General features: G+C 37.9%; 5 protein-coding genes across 5 annotated transcripts; 3 read left to right on the top strand and 2 right to left on the bottom strand.

Annotated features, from left to right (window-relative positions):
• The first annotated feature begins 64 nt into the window (after positions 1 to 64).
• Positions 65 to 1357, top strand: LOC137575358 (arginine-hydroxylase NDUFAF5, mitochondrial). Its single transcript, XM_068287901.1, has 3 exons — positions 65 to 287; positions 354 to 609; positions 680 to 1357. The coding sequence occupies exons 1-3, from the start codon at positions 148 to 150 to the stop codon at positions 1280 to 1282; spliced, it is 999 nt and encodes a 332-aa protein (XP_068144002.1). The 5' UTR covers positions 65 to 147; the 3' UTR covers positions 1283 to 1357.
• Positions 1358 to 1510: 153 nt separating this feature from the next.
• Tes (Testin) lies at positions 1511 to 4698 on the top strand. The gene is made up of 2 exons (XM_068288121.1): positions 1511 to 2627; positions 2690 to 4698. The coding sequence occupies exons 1-2, from the start codon at positions 1713 to 1715 to the stop codon at positions 4196 to 4198; spliced, it is 2424 nt and encodes an 807-aa protein (XP_068144222.1). The 5' UTR covers positions 1511 to 1712; the 3' UTR covers positions 4199 to 4698.
• Positions 4699 to 6185: 1487 nt separating this feature from the next.
• On the bottom strand, positions 6186 to 15420 carry LOC137575200 (polyhomeotic-proximal chromatin protein). The gene is made up of 3 exons (XM_068287634.1): positions 15231 to 15420; positions 9991 to 10564; positions 6186 to 9409 (listed from the first exon to the last, which is right to left on the bottom strand). Exon 3 carries the CDS (start codon positions 9391 to 9393, stop codon positions 7753 to 7755), a length of 1641 nt encoding a protein of 546 aa, XP_068143735.1. The 5' UTR covers positions 9394 to 9409; positions 9991 to 10564; positions 15231 to 15420; the 3' UTR covers positions 6186 to 7752.
• Positions 15421 to 16252: 832 nt separating this feature from the next.
• robl (roadblock) lies at positions 16253 to 17060 on the bottom strand. Its single transcript, XM_068287928.1, has 3 exons — positions 16958 to 17060; positions 16825 to 16903; positions 16253 to 16745 (listed from the first exon to the last, which is right to left on the bottom strand). The coding sequence occupies exons 1-3, from the start codon at positions 16958 to 16960 to the stop codon at positions 16534 to 16536; spliced, it is 294 nt and encodes a 97-aa protein (XP_068144029.1). The 5' UTR covers positions 16961 to 17060; the 3' UTR covers positions 16253 to 16533.
• A 151-nt stretch (positions 17061 to 17211) lies between these two features.
• robls54B (roadblock similar 54B) lies at positions 17212 to 17751 on the top strand. The gene is made up of 2 exons (XM_068288044.1): positions 17212 to 17345; positions 17418 to 17751. Exons 1-2 carry the CDS (start codon positions 17326 to 17328, stop codon positions 17749 to 17751), a joined length of 354 nt encoding a protein of 117 aa, XP_068144145.1. The 5' UTR covers positions 17212 to 17325.
• The last annotated feature ends 181 nt before the right edge of the window (positions 17752 to 17932 follow it).

Raw genomic sequence — 17932 nt, 5'->3', positions numbered from 1 at the left:
GATATTTAATCATCGATAAACTCCTATCGATTAACGAATAACTATAGTTCCTTTTGCCCCTTCGTTGGTTCCAGCTCTACTTGCAGGCAAATTGAATAACAAAAAAGGAGTTCATATTGATATTGGTAATTTACAGTGAATTACTAAATGATGATAAGGAAATGCCAGCCTCTGCTGACTGCAGCGAAGCCTATACTTCTGTTGCGAAGTTTGGGAGTGCAACCCGCTCACCAAGTTATTTTTGATCGGAATACAAAGCGGTTGCAAAAGGAACGGGCTGCTCTTAGGTAGTTATATTATGAAATTGTAATTTAAATTAAAAAATATTTGTGATCCAATTCCATCTCCTTCAGTGCGGACGTGGCACTTTATGATTATCTAAAGGAAGAGATCGGATTCCGACTTGCGGATCGTATATTTGATATTAAGCGTGAATTTAAGGCAGCAGCTGACATAGGATGCAACCGGGGCTATCTCTCTAGACACATTCTAGCCGAATGCGTTGAACATTTGACTCTAACGGACACCAGTGCAACAATGCTGGAGCAAGCTGAGGGCACACCCGGCCTGAAAATGGCGAAAATACTCAAGGATGAGGAAGATTTGGATGTGGGTAAAGATGATGACATTCAAATTTTTTAAAGCATTCTCCGTTTATTCTCGTTTAATCGTTGTTTAGTTCGACGATAACTCTTTAGATTTGGTTATATCAAGCTTGAGTTTGCACTGGGTAAACGATTTGCCAGGTTGCTTTGCCAAAATAAAGCAATGCCTTAAACCGGATGGCGTCTTTATAGCATCCTTATTTGGCGGTGACACTTTATATGAACTACGCTCGTCTCTGCAACTGGCCGAGTTGGAACGCAAAGGTGGTATATCTCCACACATTTCACCCTTTACTCAAATCCGAGATATTGGATCTTTACTGAATCGAGCTGGCTTTACCATGCTGACCATAGATACTGATGAGATGGTAATAGGTTATCCCACAATGTTTGAATTGATGTGGGATCTTAAAGGTATGGCCGAAAATAATGCGGCCTTCAATCGACCCGCTCACCTGAGTCGTGAAACTATGCTAGCAGCCAGCGCCATATATCAAGAACTCTATGCAAAGGCCAATGAAACTGGTGTACCTGCTACATTTCAAATAATCTATTTTGTTGGCTGGAAGCCAGGTCCAAATCAGCCGCAACCATTAGAACGTGGAACAGGCGAGGTATCACTCAAGGATCTGGGCAAGATAATTGAAAAGGGTGGCAAAGTACAGACTGAGACGTGATTATACTAAATTAATAACAAATTTAAATAAAAGATTATAGCCTGTTTTAGTTAAAAAATAAAAAAAAAAAAACAATTCATGCATCTATTGAAATTAAAGAAACCAAAATATAAACAAAACGCAGCTGATTCCTCAATGTAGCGGTTGTGCAAAGTGACATGAATACCCTTAATTAGAGCAGCTGTTGACACAGGGCTACCGCAAAGCATCAATACAAAATTTGCCAACACTAAAATGTTTAGCCAATTGCCCTGAAGTGAATTTTTTTTTGTCACAGATTTACTATTAGAGAATCTAAATTATTTAACTCTTGGGAAAAACTCTCATCTCTTAGAAGCGTAAAAGATTACGGAAACAAAACTATATTCCCGCTTTGCTGTGGTGTTTATTTTATTTTTCCGCATAGCGTCTTAGATATGAATCACTAGCCATGGCGTCCAACAACTCCAACTCTTGTGTCGAAACACCTTTGGCTCCCGAATGGCTGTCACAATTGGAAGACCGTCGCGAGCAATTGAAAAAATCTAAGCTTGGACACGAATCTGGTGCGGGGGCTCCGTGTACCGAGTGCTTGGAGAAATGCCCAGGTCTGGATCTTCATTTCTGGCGAAAGGTTTGCCGAAACTGCAAATGCCGCAAAGATCAGCATATGTGCCAGGACGATGACGCTTCAGGTTGGGCGCAGTTCGAGATTTTGGGTCAAATACGTGCCAAGCCAGCTTTTATCAAAATCAAGGCTTTGGCCAGCCAGCCAGTTAAGTTGGAATGGGTGCCACCAAATGCTTCACCAGATGTGGTCACAGATTATATGGAAAAATTGGGTGCCTCGCAGATTCCAGTAGCTGGTAGTGATGCTGCACATAAAAGAAAGCAGCAACTGCAATTCCAAGTGCCCGCCCATGATCTGGACGCAACCCTTTGTGACAGCTTGACCGAGACAGAGGTCCAGCAGTTGCAGCAATATGTCCAGAAGTTGCGAGAACAATGTGTGGGTCAGGGAATTGTTGTGAGGGTGGGCAGTCGCCTTCTGCATGGTCAAATCGAACAAGTACCGGCTATTGTTCACATGGAAAGAACTTGGCAATTGCTGGGCGTTGCCCCAATAAATGATCAGACGCTAAGTGATTTGCTCTCCAATCCCAAAGTGGCCCAGGCTATAGAAGCCCCAGCCAATGCCCAGCCGAAGCTATTGGTGGCATTTTCCGAACCCTTGAGTGACTCGATAGAACAGTTTGATGGTCTTTGTGCCGAGACTAAAGATAAACTCCTGGGTTTAAGTCAACCGGCTCTAAGAAGTATTGTCACTCATGGTGTAATCTATGACAAAGTGTTGGGCACACTCCAGGTAATTAAAATCCGATTTAATTAAGACATTTTAATTAGTCATTTTATTGTTTTTCGTTACAGGGAAAAAACAACATCATCTCTAGGGATCCCAAATTGGGGCCAATTGCTGAATTCCGCAAGGAATTTAACACGAATCCACAATTTCGAGCCGAGATCAGTACCATTTGTCCACAGCTGCCACAGCCCATGACGCCAATAAAATCTTCACCGGCCACTCCCTTCAATTCGCCCTTGCCGCTTAAGAATCCAGTCCAGGCCCGTTTTGGTTCACAAATGCGTCAGGATACGCCGATGCGACGTGTAAAATTTGGTAATGTTTCAACAGTAATTTATGATTGCGGTCTGCCTGCTCATATAGACTATGAAAGGGATCCGGTCTTTGGGCAAATTGTGCAGGCGGAGCCCTTGAAGCAAGCGTTGCAAGCGGCTCGTTCTGGGCATCCACCAGCACCGCTTGTCCTGGCTAGCAAACCAGCTAATGTGGACAATCTATATCAGTTGTCAGGGCTAACACCTGTCACTAGAAATCAATTACAGGACGTCGGTGTTGATAAGCACATGCTCCACTCAGCAGTGGTCAACAGACCCTACTATGATCAATTATTTGGAGCCCTGGAAGACAAGGGAATCGAGCATGATCATTGCCAACTATTGAAGCCCTTGAAGGATGTCAACAATTGGCTGCTCAACGATGAGCAACTGCTAGAGGATATCGAAAAGGTGTTTGCTAATATGGCAGCAGCGGGAACTGCTGGAGACATTGCCTATGGCAAGCCTTACGGGAATATTCCCGCCTCGTTGAGTAATGATTCCGGATTCCAGTCTAAGCCCTCAACACCGGATCTTAATGCGGCACATGGAAAATTCTCATCCATTCCAGGCATTGAGGATATGAACATGTATCCCAGTTGTCAGGGCCTTGCCGAGCAGTTTCAACAGCAATTACAGATACAACCCAATTCCACCTCCATGCCACCACCACCGGCACCGGTGAGTTGCCGTGACTGCAATTTACCCATTCATTTTGGTGAAGTGGCAGTTAAGGCAGAACGTGCCGGCAAAGAGATTGCCTGGCATCCGGCCTGCTTTAAGTGTAACACGTGTCGCGAACTTCTGGCAGATTTGGTTTACTTCTTTCACCATGGTCAGGTATATTGTGGGCGCGACTTGGCCATCAAATTGAAAATTCCCCGTTGCAAGGCATGCGATGAACTGATCTTCACCAAGGAGTACACTGCCGCAGAAGGATCAACATTCCACATTAAGCATTTCTGTTGCTATCGCTGCGATGTGCCGCTAGCCGGCCAACAATACATTCCCGATGAGAAATCCAATATGCCTCTGTGTCTACCGTGCTATGACAGTTTCTTTGCTGTCCCCTGCAAACGCTGTCAATTGCCCATTGGACCCTCCGTTCAGGGTGTGTGCTGGAACAGAATACACTGGCATGGACCGTGCTTTATATGTGCTGGTAAAGATTGCTCCAAGTCATTAATTGGAGGACGGTTCTGTGTTAAGCAGGACATGCCCTTTTGCAGTCCAGCATGTGTGCGGAGCATAATATCATAAACAGTATTTTTCATAAAAAAGAAGAGAAAACCACAAACCGATCGATAAAATATAGTACGACTTAATATTAGAAGACCGACAAACAGGACTTTGCTTTATAAAATCAAATTTGATCATGACGAATATTCTATAAACGGCCGTAGAGAGGTTCGCAGACACTGTACTGGAAATTCAGATATTTTCATGAATTTGAAAAATATTCCCTCTATAGTCCCTTTATAATATTTTTCTCGGCTACTGATCGACATATTTATTCAAATATTACCGCAACGAAATACAAACTAAAGTATTGGATAGTTTACCAAACATTTAACTGAAATAGTGATTCCTAAATGGACCTTTTAGAAAGTGCCTACAACCACGATTTTAGCCGTGCCAATAGCAATTTATATTTACTAATTATTTATCTACACAAACAAATCTTTATCGAGTATTATATACAAGGACTTTTTATAACGCACATTTTTTAAATAAAGTTTTTAACACTTTTAAACAAAGAATTTGTTTTACATTTTTTAGAAATTGCTATGGGATTCTATTTAAGTTTTGCAAGAATGCGGATTATTTCAATATTCACTTGAGAAGTGTGAAAAGCCAGAACAAGAATTAATTTTTCACCGGAGCAACAAAGATCTGGTGTCGACTGCAGAAAGAACCTACTTGAATAGAACGTAGATGTCACTTTAAGCCACTCAACTCGGACAAATAAGAATGGCAGATTCTTTCACAAATGTGAGTCTAAGTTCAACAAATTCCAAAAATATTGTTGAAATATATATGTATGTATATATATATACATACATATATTCCTAAGGTTAATGATTAAAGCTTCATTACTAGAGATGCGTTTTCAGCCATCTTCCGTTGTCTTGTTTGGTTTTGGCTCATTTAAAGAATTCTTCTTTCCTCCACAGTCCAACAAGTTCTAAATAAATTAACCAATAAAATGTTCCTTATTGAAATATAGAGAATAAAAGCAGTTTGTATTTACAGGTAGTCCATGGCAAAAATATGTGTATAAATTTGTGCTAGGCACTGTCTTTTGATATCATAATTGATTTTATACCAAAAATACTCAGATTTTCTAACAAAAACATATTTAACATATGTACATATAACCTCGTTGGCACGAAAATAAGATGTATTCAAAAGATTCGTAAAAATATACAAAATTTCCCATACATGCATGCAAAGAAAGAGATGGAAGATGTATGGGAAATTTTTCTTACCTATTTATTAATAACGGGAGGTGTTGAAAACTCGAACTGTTGTCGGAGTCATATGAAACAGGTATCATTCGACGGGAAATTCAATTTACATTCATACGTAGATCATGAACAAATTTTACTTTCGATTTCCCGCAAAATTAATGCTGGGGGTAAATTCAAAATTTGTGTTATGCAGTTTATCTTAGATTACCTAGATCTACTACAATTTCTTCAACCAATACACAAATATACATAACTATAACATTAACAAATTTGAGAACACTGTGTTAAACTGTTGAACAGCTGGAAAAGGGAGCTTTTTGTTCAGACACAACTGTAAAAAAACCATCAAACCAAAATCATACAAGACGACTTTTACGTGTAATTATCTGAATACAATTATCAAAAAACTACTGAAATCTGATATCTTCAAAAATGGAGAGAAAGTCAAATTTAAAGTTAAAAAAACCAAAACGTGCTGTTAAGTAATATGACCAAAGGCATTATCAGTCATGACGGATCCTTTTTATTGATATCCTTATTCTTAATATGTATCCTTTATGTAAATATCATGATCAAGATCATAGATATATGTAGGTATATATAATCAAAAATGATTTTTTTTTTTGTCGTTAACAAAGGGAAAAGAAAACACTTTAATTTGTTAATTTTTACGTATTTGCTGGTAGTTTTTATTGGTAATTGCATTTTTCTTTATTTTTTTGTTTGTTTGTTGTTGTTTTGTTTGTTTTATTAATTAATTTATCATAGTAATTCCCTTTGTTTTTCTATATGTATGTATATATGCATGTATAAAGATTTGTTTTGTTTGTGGTTGATTTTTGTTTTCCCCATTGAAGCGAAACAAAAGAAAATCACATTGGTTTTTCATTAGTTTTCTTCTCCATCATATTCTCAACCGTTCGAATTGAGAGTTTCATATTCATTTATGTATGTATGTATGTATGTATGTATATGTGGTAATGGTAGGTTGTATATTTGATTTGATAGTTTCCCGTCATCTAACGAGTTCATTTTTAGATTAGTTTGCAATTTGTTTCAGTTCATCATTATATATAGATTGTGTATGTATATTAAGTATTGGTAGAGTTCGTTCTTCTGCTTGAGGCATCATGGAGCTCGCCAGTAGCTGCCATTTTGTTCTTGTTCTATATTGTGAATAGGAAACTTTTTCGAGCGGGAGGATTATGAATGAATTCTTCAGCATGATTTCTAGTTTTGAATTTCGTTTTGATCTTAAATTAACACTAAAGTTGCTTTCCATTTTTTGTTGCCTTTTTTGTTTTGTTTTGTTTGTTTGTTGTTTCTTTGTTTAATTAATATGTATTAATTACATTGATAATTAGTTTAAATATAATTTCTGTTCGTAAACAATTTTACATACATGATAGGATTTTCCCTCTCTGTCTCAGATTTCTTTTGCTTTTTTGTTTCTTCTTCGTTTTTTAATGTGAGTTTATGTAATTTGCTACAACAAAAAACTATGCCTTAAAATAATACTTTAGTTACAAAGTAAGGGATTTTTATTGGGGGAGGGGGAGAAGATTAAGGATACCAATATATATATATATATATACATTTATAAATGTTTATACATACATATATATATTTATGTAGGTATATCAACTCCCCCCGCACAAGTTACAAGTTTTTGTATTTTACTTGCTTTGCCTTAATTTTGTTCGCATGTAATTTTCTTTTCCTTCTTTCCTTTTACATTAATATTATTATTATTTTTTCATAACTAAAAACAATTAACAAAAGGAGTTAAAGAGTTGCAATTAACTGAAGTTTGTTGTAACTAACTTGAAGGTTTGGGTGGTGGCTGTTACAGTAGTGGTGGGGGTAGGGAAGTGGGAGGGGATAACTAAAATTAAAGCTTACATTAATAGTGAGGAAGGGAAGGGAGGAGTGGCGGTGATGGATCGGGTTGGTGGTTGGGTTAAAGGAAGAAAGGGCATATAATAAAAACACTAATTACAAAAATTGGTTTAATAACTAATTAAAAAAAAAAAAAAAAGGAAAAATTATATCCTTAAACCTCATTCATTATATCTCCGTATCGTCTTCGGGATTAGGATCATCATCAACACCAGCATTGGCATCTTTCTTTCTTCCTTCCTTCCTCTCTCTCTCTCTCTTCCTTTTGCACATATCTTAAAGCTATACACAAAAAATTGTTAAGTTAAATTGTATATAAAGATTTCTTTTTCTCCTTTATCCCAGATTGCAGTTGTTGTTGTTGTTCTTCTTATAATGGTTTTCAGTTTCTTAGAACATTATCCTTGTGCATAACTGCCAGGCCCAGTCGGTGGTCGGTCGGTGTCAACAATTCGTATAGACGCCTTGTGTGTAGTACAATTCTGTGATCCTTTCCGGCAGTGTGCTATATAGATTCGTGATCAAATCAAGTGGTAAACGCGACCACGCCTCCTTAATTCGAAATATCAAATCATCTTTCCGTGAGAATTTCCGTCCACCATCGAAAACCTCGCGAATAAGCCAACCCCAAATATTCTCCATTATATTCAAGTCATGGGCAACTGTTGGCCATTTCTGGGTCTTGAGGCCTTCGGCATTGAGCAATTCCTGGGCAGTGGGCAGTGCGTGTGACATCCAATTGTGATCCTGGAGCACGAATTCTGTGCTGCCACCCAATTTGCTAACGATATTGGGACGCTCACGCAGTATGGCCTCAATGCAGGACTCGGGACGCTGTTTGGCTGATGTCACCTCCAAATGCAGAGCTCCACCAACACAGATAACCAGGTAAATGTAGACCGAATTGCCCCGCGGACGCTGGGAAAGAGTGCGCTCATAATTTCTTAGGTCGTGGAAGTAATAGGAGAAACCATCGGGACCATCCAAATTGAAGCGACGCTCATCATGAAAGATGACGCGACGCCAATGCTCCTCGCTCCACACAATGTATGTGTTGGCGAAATTTAGACGCTCCGTTTGATTGTATTGCGAGAGGACTGGCTCCGTTTTTAGTTTCTTGGCACAGTTCGTGGAACTGGAAGCGTTCGATGAGCCGGCCGAGCTGCTCGTGGACGTTGCTGATGAATTGGAGGCCGAGGAGGAGCTCGACGACGAGGATGATGATGAGCAGGTGGCAGGATTTGCTGCTCTTAGCAAAGCATTTGCCGCAGCAGCTATATTAGTTGTATTGCTGGTCGTGCTTGTCGAATGGGGATTTGTCGATTGCGCCACTTGTGGCGTGACTCTTGATATAATGTTGGGCGACACACTGGAACCATTCGATTGCAAGGTGGGGGCATGACTTGAGGCGGTGCCGCCAGTACTTGAACTGGCCGCAGAGAAATTGGAATTTTGATTCAAAGCGTGCACAGGTAAATGATGATGCGATTGCTGTTGCTGCTGAAGTTGCTGTTGATGCTGTGTCTGTGATTGTGTCTTCTGAAGATGCGAGTTGCTGGACAATTGAATGCTCTGCTGCTGTTGCTGCTGCTGATAGTAGGGATGATGATAGCTTATATGCTGCTGATGCTGATGAATTGTTGGCTGTTTTAATTGCAGTTGCTTCAGCTGTGTCTGGGATTGAGCCAACAGTTGCTGTTGCTGCTGCTGGTGATGATGATGGAGCTGCTGCTGTTGCTGATGTGAGGATGTTGTTGTCGTGGCTAACATTTGTGGCTGTGGGGCTCCTGGATGCTTTAAATAATAGTGCAATGCCATTAGATTATTGTTTGCTGTCGCTGCCGATGTTGTCGTTGCAGTAGACACTGCTGTGGGCATTACACCAATGCCCATTCCACCAGCTGCAACGCCCACGCCTCCTGTGACCAATTGCACGGCTCCCGCTGGTTGCTGCACAGCAGCTGCGGCCGCAGCCGCCGCTCCTATGGCCCCAGCACTAGCCGCCAGGTGGGCGGCGGACTTGGGATCATAAATGAACTTGTTAAAGTTCTGCAAATCATCTGGACTCAAGACAAGTGTTTTCATTTGGAAGTCGAATCAACTGTAAAACAAAACAAAATACAACATTTTACCATTATTATTATTTGTTTCAAAATTCTATTACTTTTATATGATTTTTCACTTTAACGTTAACACTATTCTTAGTAATTTATGAAATTAAACTTCAAGATCCAATTTACCATTTGAGGGATTAGAGAAGGATGGATTAGAAGGACTCGAAGGCGACCAAAATGGACCAAATCTGAGCCCTTTATGAAACTAATCTTTACAAAAGGCTCAACGAATTTCGACAAATATTTCAAAAATATTACATTTTCAGTATATTAACAATAGTGGCATTACTTTCGTCGTCGACTGCATTATAGTCTCTCAAGAAACTTGCACAAATTTCGATTTCGATTTCAAACCATTTCGTGGGCGATTTCGAAAACAAGAATAAACTCAAAACGATTGAAATTTCAAAATTATGTACACAGATTATTGTGTCGATGTAATCGGTTTCAAAATTTCCAGGATATACACACAGGAGCACCGAAATAAAATATTTACGAACCTACATATATGAAATGTTAACAATGTAATTTATTTTTGTATGGACATTGTTTTTGATTGATTTTTTACCTTTAAATCTTGAATAAATGCAGCTTAATATTGAGACCGATCTCTCGGTCGATGGCTGGCACTCTCTCGCGAACGCTCGCTCTTACTCGCTTCGCAGAGCCCTCTCTCTCTTCGACAATGAGCGATCGCTGCTTGTGCGTGCGTGTTATCAAAGGGCTGCCTTGACTACGTCTGTCTGACTGGTTGTTGTTGGTCGATGGTTGTCGTTTCTGATTGCAAAACTCTCGTACAAAAAAGATGTCGGTTTACTTTCCCACCGTTTCAACCGGGCACGTACAACACACACACACGAACATGTACACAACACGCACACACACAGTAACAATGTCTGGTCTCTCTTTCAACTTTTTCTTCGGTGTAGTGTGTGTGTGTACGAGTGTGTGGGTATGTTTGTATGTGTGAGCTCTTCCAATATGTTATCCTCTTTTGTTGAAGTGGTTTTTCTTGTTGCTGCTGCTGCTGACTGTTGCTTGGCTTGGCAAATGTTTCCTTGTTTCTTTATTCTGCGTTCCGCCGATGGCTTTGCTGCTGCTTTTAGGTATTCCGCTGTCGTCGTCGGCGATGTCGATTTTACCTGGAATAAAATAAGGCAGGCAGGTATAAGTATGTGAAACGAAAGACAAAAACAAAAAACGACTCTTGTTTCACACTTTGCATTGTCGCACACACTTACACACACACACACAAAGCATGTGCAATATTAAAAAAATAAGAAGAAAACAAAATGCTTTGGTGAAATTTTGGAACATCTGTTCAGAGGTTTCAGATTTCAGGTCGGCGGTTCCCTATGTCTTTCCTTTGGTTAACAAAAAGTAAATAAAAGGTCGCTCGGTCGTCCATCTTCATCTGCTCTTTCGTTCGTTCGACAGAAATGAGAGCACACAGATGTATACGGACGAAAAAAAAAAAAACACATTTGCATGTGTGTGCGTGCATACAAGTGCAATTCTTTTTTTCGGCAATTTCACATATTCTCATTTTTTGCTTTCTGACGGGCATCCGCTTTATTTTTTTCAAGAGTTCAGATACCAAGATGGAAAAGTCCAACGTGGTGTTTGTAAGGGTCACTAACTAGGATCATTCGGGGTCACTAAAAAAAGCTTATGAGATTTAAATGAGGACGTGCATCTTTACGTCTGTGGAGTCCGCCGTATGGAACTAGGCGAAACGTTAAACGCGAAAGAAACAGGAAAGTGCAATGATGGGCTCCGGGGAATAAAAGTATCCTCGTCCTTACAGCTACCACAGGGCGAGTTAAACGGTAGCTCAGGCCGTCCAGAACAATTTTCTTCGGCATTGTGTTTCAATGTTTGCCTGAGGGATCCATATGTTAATTCGACTCAGATTCTATTCTCGCGAGCTTCCAAGATAACGATACTAATTTCTTCAAGTATCTGTTCCTGATCAACGCCCTGCAGTGTCGGGGAGGCTTCGCGGTTTCGATATATCGTTATCGCTTCAAAATATGTACATATATGTGTATGTATGTATGTATGTATATCCGAGCCAGCTCTGAGTTCTTGAAACCACCATTTCTTACGTACTTCACCCAGACTTTCAAAAGCAAAACTTACACACAGCCAATTGAATTAAAATATCATTGTGTAATACATATTTTGTATATTACATAAAATAATCCTTAGTTCAGATTCTGATTTTAAATAGTTTTCAATCATAGTCTTTTGGGTATCTAATATTCTGAATTTTCTATTGGAAAACTGTAAATATATTACATAGTTTGATAATTTCTTGAAAGTCCTTTCATCTATGGGAACGCGTGCCAGTTAGAGCTACCAGTAAGAGCTTTTATAAGGGTTTTTGCACTTTCTTACATCATCTATTTACGTGTTCAACAAAGTAACAAGCTGACTAATTGATATTCCAAGTATACATATGAATGTACATTCCCATATAAAAAATCATATATATTAATTTTTGTAGGCGTAATTTAATTCGATTACTTGTAATAGAAATTTATGACCTGCCCATGTAACTATTTGCAGAAATATCGATTAGAGATGGTTGGCTATCTTTATTTTTGTTTTTATCCAGATGGCGTTGGTGAAGATACCATCACAAAAACATTTGACTCAGGGGAGGACAACCATAACGTTCATTTCCAGAAAGAAGACCCACACAACGAAAAGTAATTCTTCGGTCCCGGGGACCCCAACAATTTATCGGCAAGGAGCCTGATAAGTTTTGTGCTTGAATACCTAAATTCACGAAAAATGCCAATGCGAAATTTTGAGACACAAAGTCCATGGCCGATCTCCAAGTGGTATTTTTGCATTACGAGATCAATTTTTTGTTGCAGTGTACGGCTTTTTATTTAAACCAAATGTTTTTTGTAAAAATGGGAATGGGAATGCAAAGTGCAAGTGGTCATATTTACGCCAAAAAACACACATTCTTTCTCTTTTACGTAGTTTCATTTTATATTGTTGCTGCTCTTTATGTTGTTGTTGTTGTGTTGTTGTTGGTGATGATGATTTCTTTTCACACAAATAGAGCGATAACATTTGCGCTACTAGGCCCCAAACACGTAGATTGTACCACACTCGCACACTAGTTACATACACACACACAAACACTTGCTCATACATACATATGTTATGTATGAAAAAAGATTGTATTTATACGTATTTGTAGTTGTCTTTATCATCTGACGGACGGACAAACGGACGGCTTTGCTGGCCACGCGCACGCACATGCCCCACCAATCTCTAATCCGCAAAGTGTACAAAATAATAATAAAATTTCAGAAAACTTTGTAAATTTTCTATTTTACCCCCGACCACCCCCAAACTGATAATAATAAAATTAAAATGACGACAGGGATGAAAATTCCAGTTTTTCAAATACATTGAAGGGAAGGGAAAGAAAAGCTGCTGCTGTTGTGTGTGTGTGTGTATCTGTATAGGGTTGCTCATGCTGCTGGAGCTGCCGCTGTGCGGATGTCAACTGAAGGACTCTCTTCCTTCTGGACTGCATTCAACTCGGTCGGCGGTTGATCGAAATTACTGCAGAGCTCTCTTTCACTCTCTGAGCCCGCAGTTGCTGCTGCTGCTTCCTGGCAGGGGCCAAAAGTTTCTCTCACTATTCTCTTTGCCTCTAATACCGGGTCGAAAGTTCATTTCGGGCTAGAAGACCTTCAATTTGCCACCCGATAGAGAAAAATACGGAAAGGAAAATGACGCAGCACAATATACGCGAAGAGGGTACTAAAAAAACATCTGATAAAACATCAAAACATAGCTTGGAGATATCAATAAGCTTTTCTTTTGTTTACCCAAATTCGTAAAAACACCTGATCAGATCCATTTGACTTTTTGAGTCACACCTTAAAAAAAATTCTTAAATATTCTACCAGCTGATATAAATTGTTTAATACAGCTTTAATACACGGTGTACAGGGTATACAGACTACGCGATTAGGTAGAAATTTGTGTTTCAAACTTTTGTCTGTTTGTAAAATTCCAGAAGAAACGTAAACATTTTTTTTTGAATAACCTATCAATTAAAAATTTGTATTTTTTTTTTTTTTTTTTTTTTTTTTGGGTATTAGAAAGTATGTATGATTGGAGAAGAAAACTGGCTTGACTACAATCCACATTAACATTATCACACCAAATCTTAGAATGGTAACGTATAATGCGTTAAGATTCAAAAATTGGTATTATAACAAGAATAGTAGAGTGAAAAATTAAAAATTTGAATAAAAAAAAATATTGATAGACCAAATTTAAAAAATGAGACATAGTAAATGCAATTGCTTTATCAAACGTTTTCACATAAACTATAAACATTTTTGTATACCCTGTACTAAGAAAAAAAGGAGAAAATGCTTGTTTATTTTCGAGCAGGGTATAAAAAGGTCGACCGACTTTTTTATCTCGGTTGGGCCATCTAGGCATTTCCTATATCTGACGTTACATGGCGCTATGATAGAGCAAAGAAAGAAGAAAATAACAAAAAAAAAACAATCTTATCTGTTATACAGAAAGCGTATGTATTTACCCTTGAGGGATTTCAACTAATTAAATTTACGAAATCTGTGAAACAGGTGACTAATCAGACAAAACATAACGCGACAGTTCAACTGACTCACGGATAAAAATTCCTCTCCAACATCAGGAATAAACACAAAATGAATCAGAGACCGAAAAGCATCAGTTTTTTAGGTTCAATTACAGATTTCATTGTCCTTAAACAGATTGCAAATGGCACTTGTTATTATGGCAAAATGGTTTTTGCAATTATATTGGTGGAGGACAACGACGCCGCAGCCGCCATTTCGGTTGAAAATCGAAAATACATACTAACATATGTACATTCATATATGCTCCCCATTCATGTACCGTTCCCGTTTCACTTTGCAATGCTGGTGCTAGTGTTGTTGTTGTTCTTGCAGCAGCACTGCACTCGCCAAAGTTTCCCGTTACGTTGCATTTTCGAAAAAAGGAGGCGAACGGAGACGGAGAGTAAATGAGAGAAAGAGCGTGAAAGCGAGAGAGCAATAGACTGCATATGGGGGGGACACAAGAGAAATGTACATGTGTGTGTATACATATGCGTTGCATACACACATACATGCATACAAACCTGATACATGTGTAAAATATCCAAAAATATAAAACGAACGAACCCAAACCAAAACGTTTCGACGTAATAAAATCCCTTGCAGCGCAAAAAGCAGCGACGCCAACTGCAACGTCGACGCTAGCAGCAGCGCCACATGCTTTTTTTTCTTATGTACACACATATTTATAAATTGAGCCGAGCCAGAGCCCTTATGTGTTCAACTCTCGACGTTATGTACAACAACCCAACCAGTCAGTCTGTCCGCTGATACGAACGTGCGTGAGTATGTGTCTGCCTGTGTATGTATATATATCTACATATACATATTTGCGTATGTGTGCTTGTGTCTGATGCCATCGTCGATATTGAAAGTACATGCATATATGTATGCTTATGTATAATATCATTTTCGTCATTTTGCTTTTCTCTTTATATTTTTTTCACGAAACAAATTAAAATTTTTTATATATTTTTTGCTTTGCTCACAGAATTTCTTCACAAATTTTGTATTTCAAATTTTTTTCTTTCTCATTTTTCCAAGTATTGCTGACACAGAGTATAGATTCCGTTTGCGTTGCGTTTGTTGGTTTTGTTTTTTCTTTTTTTTTTTTGTGCGTGATTACGCCATTTTTCTTGCACGCCCATTTTAATTTTACCTTTTTTTATTAAATATTTTTGGATAATCTTATTAGGCACACGCGTACACTTAATGCCAGGGTTATTAATTCGATTATTTGTATATATTTATTGACTATTTTATGGGGATTAATATTGGTTTTGTCTGGTTAAATGCATCACTTTGAAAAATTCGATTTTACAATCTGCGTCTGCTAGGTAGATCTGGCAATACATTGATGACACCATCGATAGTTTGTCGTTGTTTTGTTATCGCTTTTATCGAGTGGCGCCACTATCGATGAACTCCCAGCCCTAGTACGGATTTCTGCAAACACACGATATTCAAAATTTTGTGGCGTTTTCAGAATATTTTGCAAAGGGATTATCTTTTTTAAATATAAACTTCTTTAAGTATTTGAGAAACGTACATAACATAATTAATTTTTCTTTAACTTCTATGGATTTTAATTTTCAAACGGCCTGGTCTTAAATATTTAGAGAATCTGTTTTGTTTTTTCTTTGCGCTGTGAAATCACTAACAATTTGTCCTAACACGCAGTGAGTTTTTAGGGATATCGAAATTTCAATATATTAAATCTTTTTTTTTGTATGCAAACGTTTTTTATTTTTATTGCAACTATAAATTCCTACCCATTCGAAAAACGATGAAATGTCCTATTTATTTAACGATCAATTCAGTAATGTTTAGTTTTAAACGGATTACAGTTACATATCTCTGTTGAAATATGAACAAAAAGAATGTCTGAAAAAAAGAAACACCTAAATTTGGATTTCAATGCGCATTAACCTTAATTATTTGAGTGTTTCTTCCACTGATGAAACCGAATTCTATTTACAGCAATATTTAAATCCAATAACTGATTTTAGAAATGATTAGTATTACAGACGGCATAATCGACTTCACCCTGAGTGCCTAAGTGAATACATCTAGCTACTATAAAAAACCCTTTGTAAAAAATGTGTGTCCACTTTTGTATTTACATAATGAAGCTAATATGAGAAAGATTGGTCAGAATATTATAGATACCGTTAAAGATCATTAACTGTGTAACATGCTCAAAAATTTGCATGATGTCATATTATTAATGTGTCGATATTTAATTTTTTTCACAAGCAGATATGCATATAAAAGTAGAGTTTATTGTATTTTAGACACTCGGATTCCGTTTAATTTTCTGGCTTCCATCCACAAAATTATTGGTGACATCAGTTTTCGTCTTGTGCTTGAAACATACAATAAATGTTTTTATGTGCAGTTTAAGTATATTTAGGAATATCTAGTAATAAATATATTGTTCGTTTTTTGTTATCTATGCTGATTTAATCTGTTGGATTTTGGATGACAATAAGTATAAAATCCTTATCGGGTGCTACCATGATCTCATGTTTTTTCGAGCGAACCCTTAAAAATGTCATGTCGTTAGAAGGATCCAGGTCTCTGACCACACTTCGAGCCTTATCGGCTAGCTGACTCATAAGACCAGCATATTGCACAGTTGTTGTATTGTCCAGAGTCGACTTGACCGGAATACCTAATTGGAAGTTGAACACATTTTGTTTAAAGTCAAATCCAATTTCGCCTACACCATGCCACGCCTCCACACTACTCACCTTCGTTGTTGACGACAATAGTTCCAACAACACCCTTATGACTCTGAATACGCTTTAAAGTTTCCTCCACTTCTTGGGACTATGAATAGGATGAAATTAATAATCGGCATATATTGTTTACCATTATGCTTACCATCTTTACAAAAAATTTGGAATGGCTAAAAACAAAACCTAAAAAATAAACTTTGTTTGTTCAATAATTACCGATGGGACTAATACACGGCCATTGGTAAAAATACTTTTAGTAATCGATTGTATTAAAATCGATATAAAAAAATACCAAGATGTATAATAGTTTAATAATCGTTCTTTAAATTTTATTTGAATGGTGGTGGATACTGGATTGAGGCCTTAGATACAAGACACTGACCCATTAACCAATTTAAACAACAGATAACTATAGCAACTTACCTTAGAAACTAACAAAAACCCAACCAACGCAGTCTTTGATCCAGTATCGACACACTCTCTTATCTTATATAGTGCAGAGCAGGATGCTACATGGTTCAGAACAACAACGGGTAATATTATTATTTTATTTTTTTATGTTTATTGTAACGTTTTTTACTTACATTTTCTTTTAAGCCACCTAGGTCTCAACGTTATGTGGAAGAAGCATTTGCTCAAATACAGAAAAAGAAAAACATTCGTGATATACTAATTTTGAACGATCGGGGACATCCAATAAAAAGCACTATGGATCACGATGCAGCTGTGGAGTTCGCAGGACTTTTTCAAGCATTGCGGGGAAGGTTAGAGAGAGGTATGCAAAAAATAGATGCAAAAGACGAATTGGTATTAATGCGCGTACGCACCAAGAGTCATGAAGTTTTATTAACACCAGATTCGAAAATAACCGTAATTGTTGTGCAAAATGCATTTGATCATTTTGAAAAGAAAGTTGTGGGAATAGATAGGCATAAATAAAAAACTGAAAATGAAAGAAATTCCTTTTTGCATCTTTATTATTTTTAAATCGCAATGAAATTTGGTTGACAAGAATTCCTACAGCTTTTAACTGTCTTTGGAAATCGCGGACTGTCCATCACTACTTGGTATTATGGAATGTGGTAATTCTGGTCACTCTTTCGATAAATTCGTTTCTTTG

This window comes from Drosophila tropicalis, unplaced genomic scaffold, assembly GCF_018151085.1.
Source record: "Drosophila tropicalis isolate 14030-0801.00 unplaced genomic scaffold, ASM1815108v1 contig_573, whole genome shotgun sequence".
Taxonomy (NCBI): domain Eukaryota; kingdom Metazoa; phylum Arthropoda; class Insecta; order Diptera; family Drosophilidae; genus Drosophila; species Drosophila tropicalis.
This window is presented reverse-complemented; position numbering and strand designations above follow the sequence as displayed.

Excerpts from the sequence above, each read along its gene's own strand:
- LOC137575358 (XM_068287901.1), top strand. The coding sequence starts at position 148 with ATGATGATAAGGAAATGCCAGCCTCTGCTGACTGCAGCGAAGCCTATA. Across the intron at positions 288-353 it reads AAGGAACGGGCTGCTCTTAG|TGCGGACGTGGCACTTTATG; the intron begins GTAGTTATATTA and ends CATCTCCTTCAG. Across the intron at positions 610-679 it reads AGGATGAGGAAGATTTGGAT|TTCGACGATAACTCTTTAGA; the intron begins GTGGGTAAAGAT and ends ATCGTTGTTTAG.
- Tes (XM_068288121.1), top strand. The coding sequence starts at position 1,713 with ATGGCGTCCAACAACTCCAACTCTTGTGTCGAAACACCTTTGGCTCCC. Across the intron at positions 2,628-2,689 it reads AAGTGTTGGGCACACTCCAG|GGAAAAAACAACATCATCTC; the intron begins GTAATTAAAATC and ends TTTTCGTTACAG.
- LOC137575200 (XM_068287634.1), bottom strand. The coding sequence starts at position 9,393 with ATGAAAACACTTGTCTTGAGTCCAGATGATTTGCAGAACTTTAACAAG.
- robl (XM_068287928.1), bottom strand. Across the intron at positions 16,746-16,824 it reads TATTGTCGTCAACAACGAAG|GTATTCCGGTCAAGTCGACT; the intron begins GTGAGTAGTGTG and ends ACTTCCAATTAG.
- robls54B (XM_068288044.1), top strand. The coding sequence starts at position 17,326 with ATGGTTCAGAACAACAACGG. Across the intron at positions 17,346-17,417 it reads ATGGTTCAGAACAACAACGG|GTCTCAACGTTATGTGGAAG; the intron begins GTAATATTATTA and ends TAAGCCACCTAG.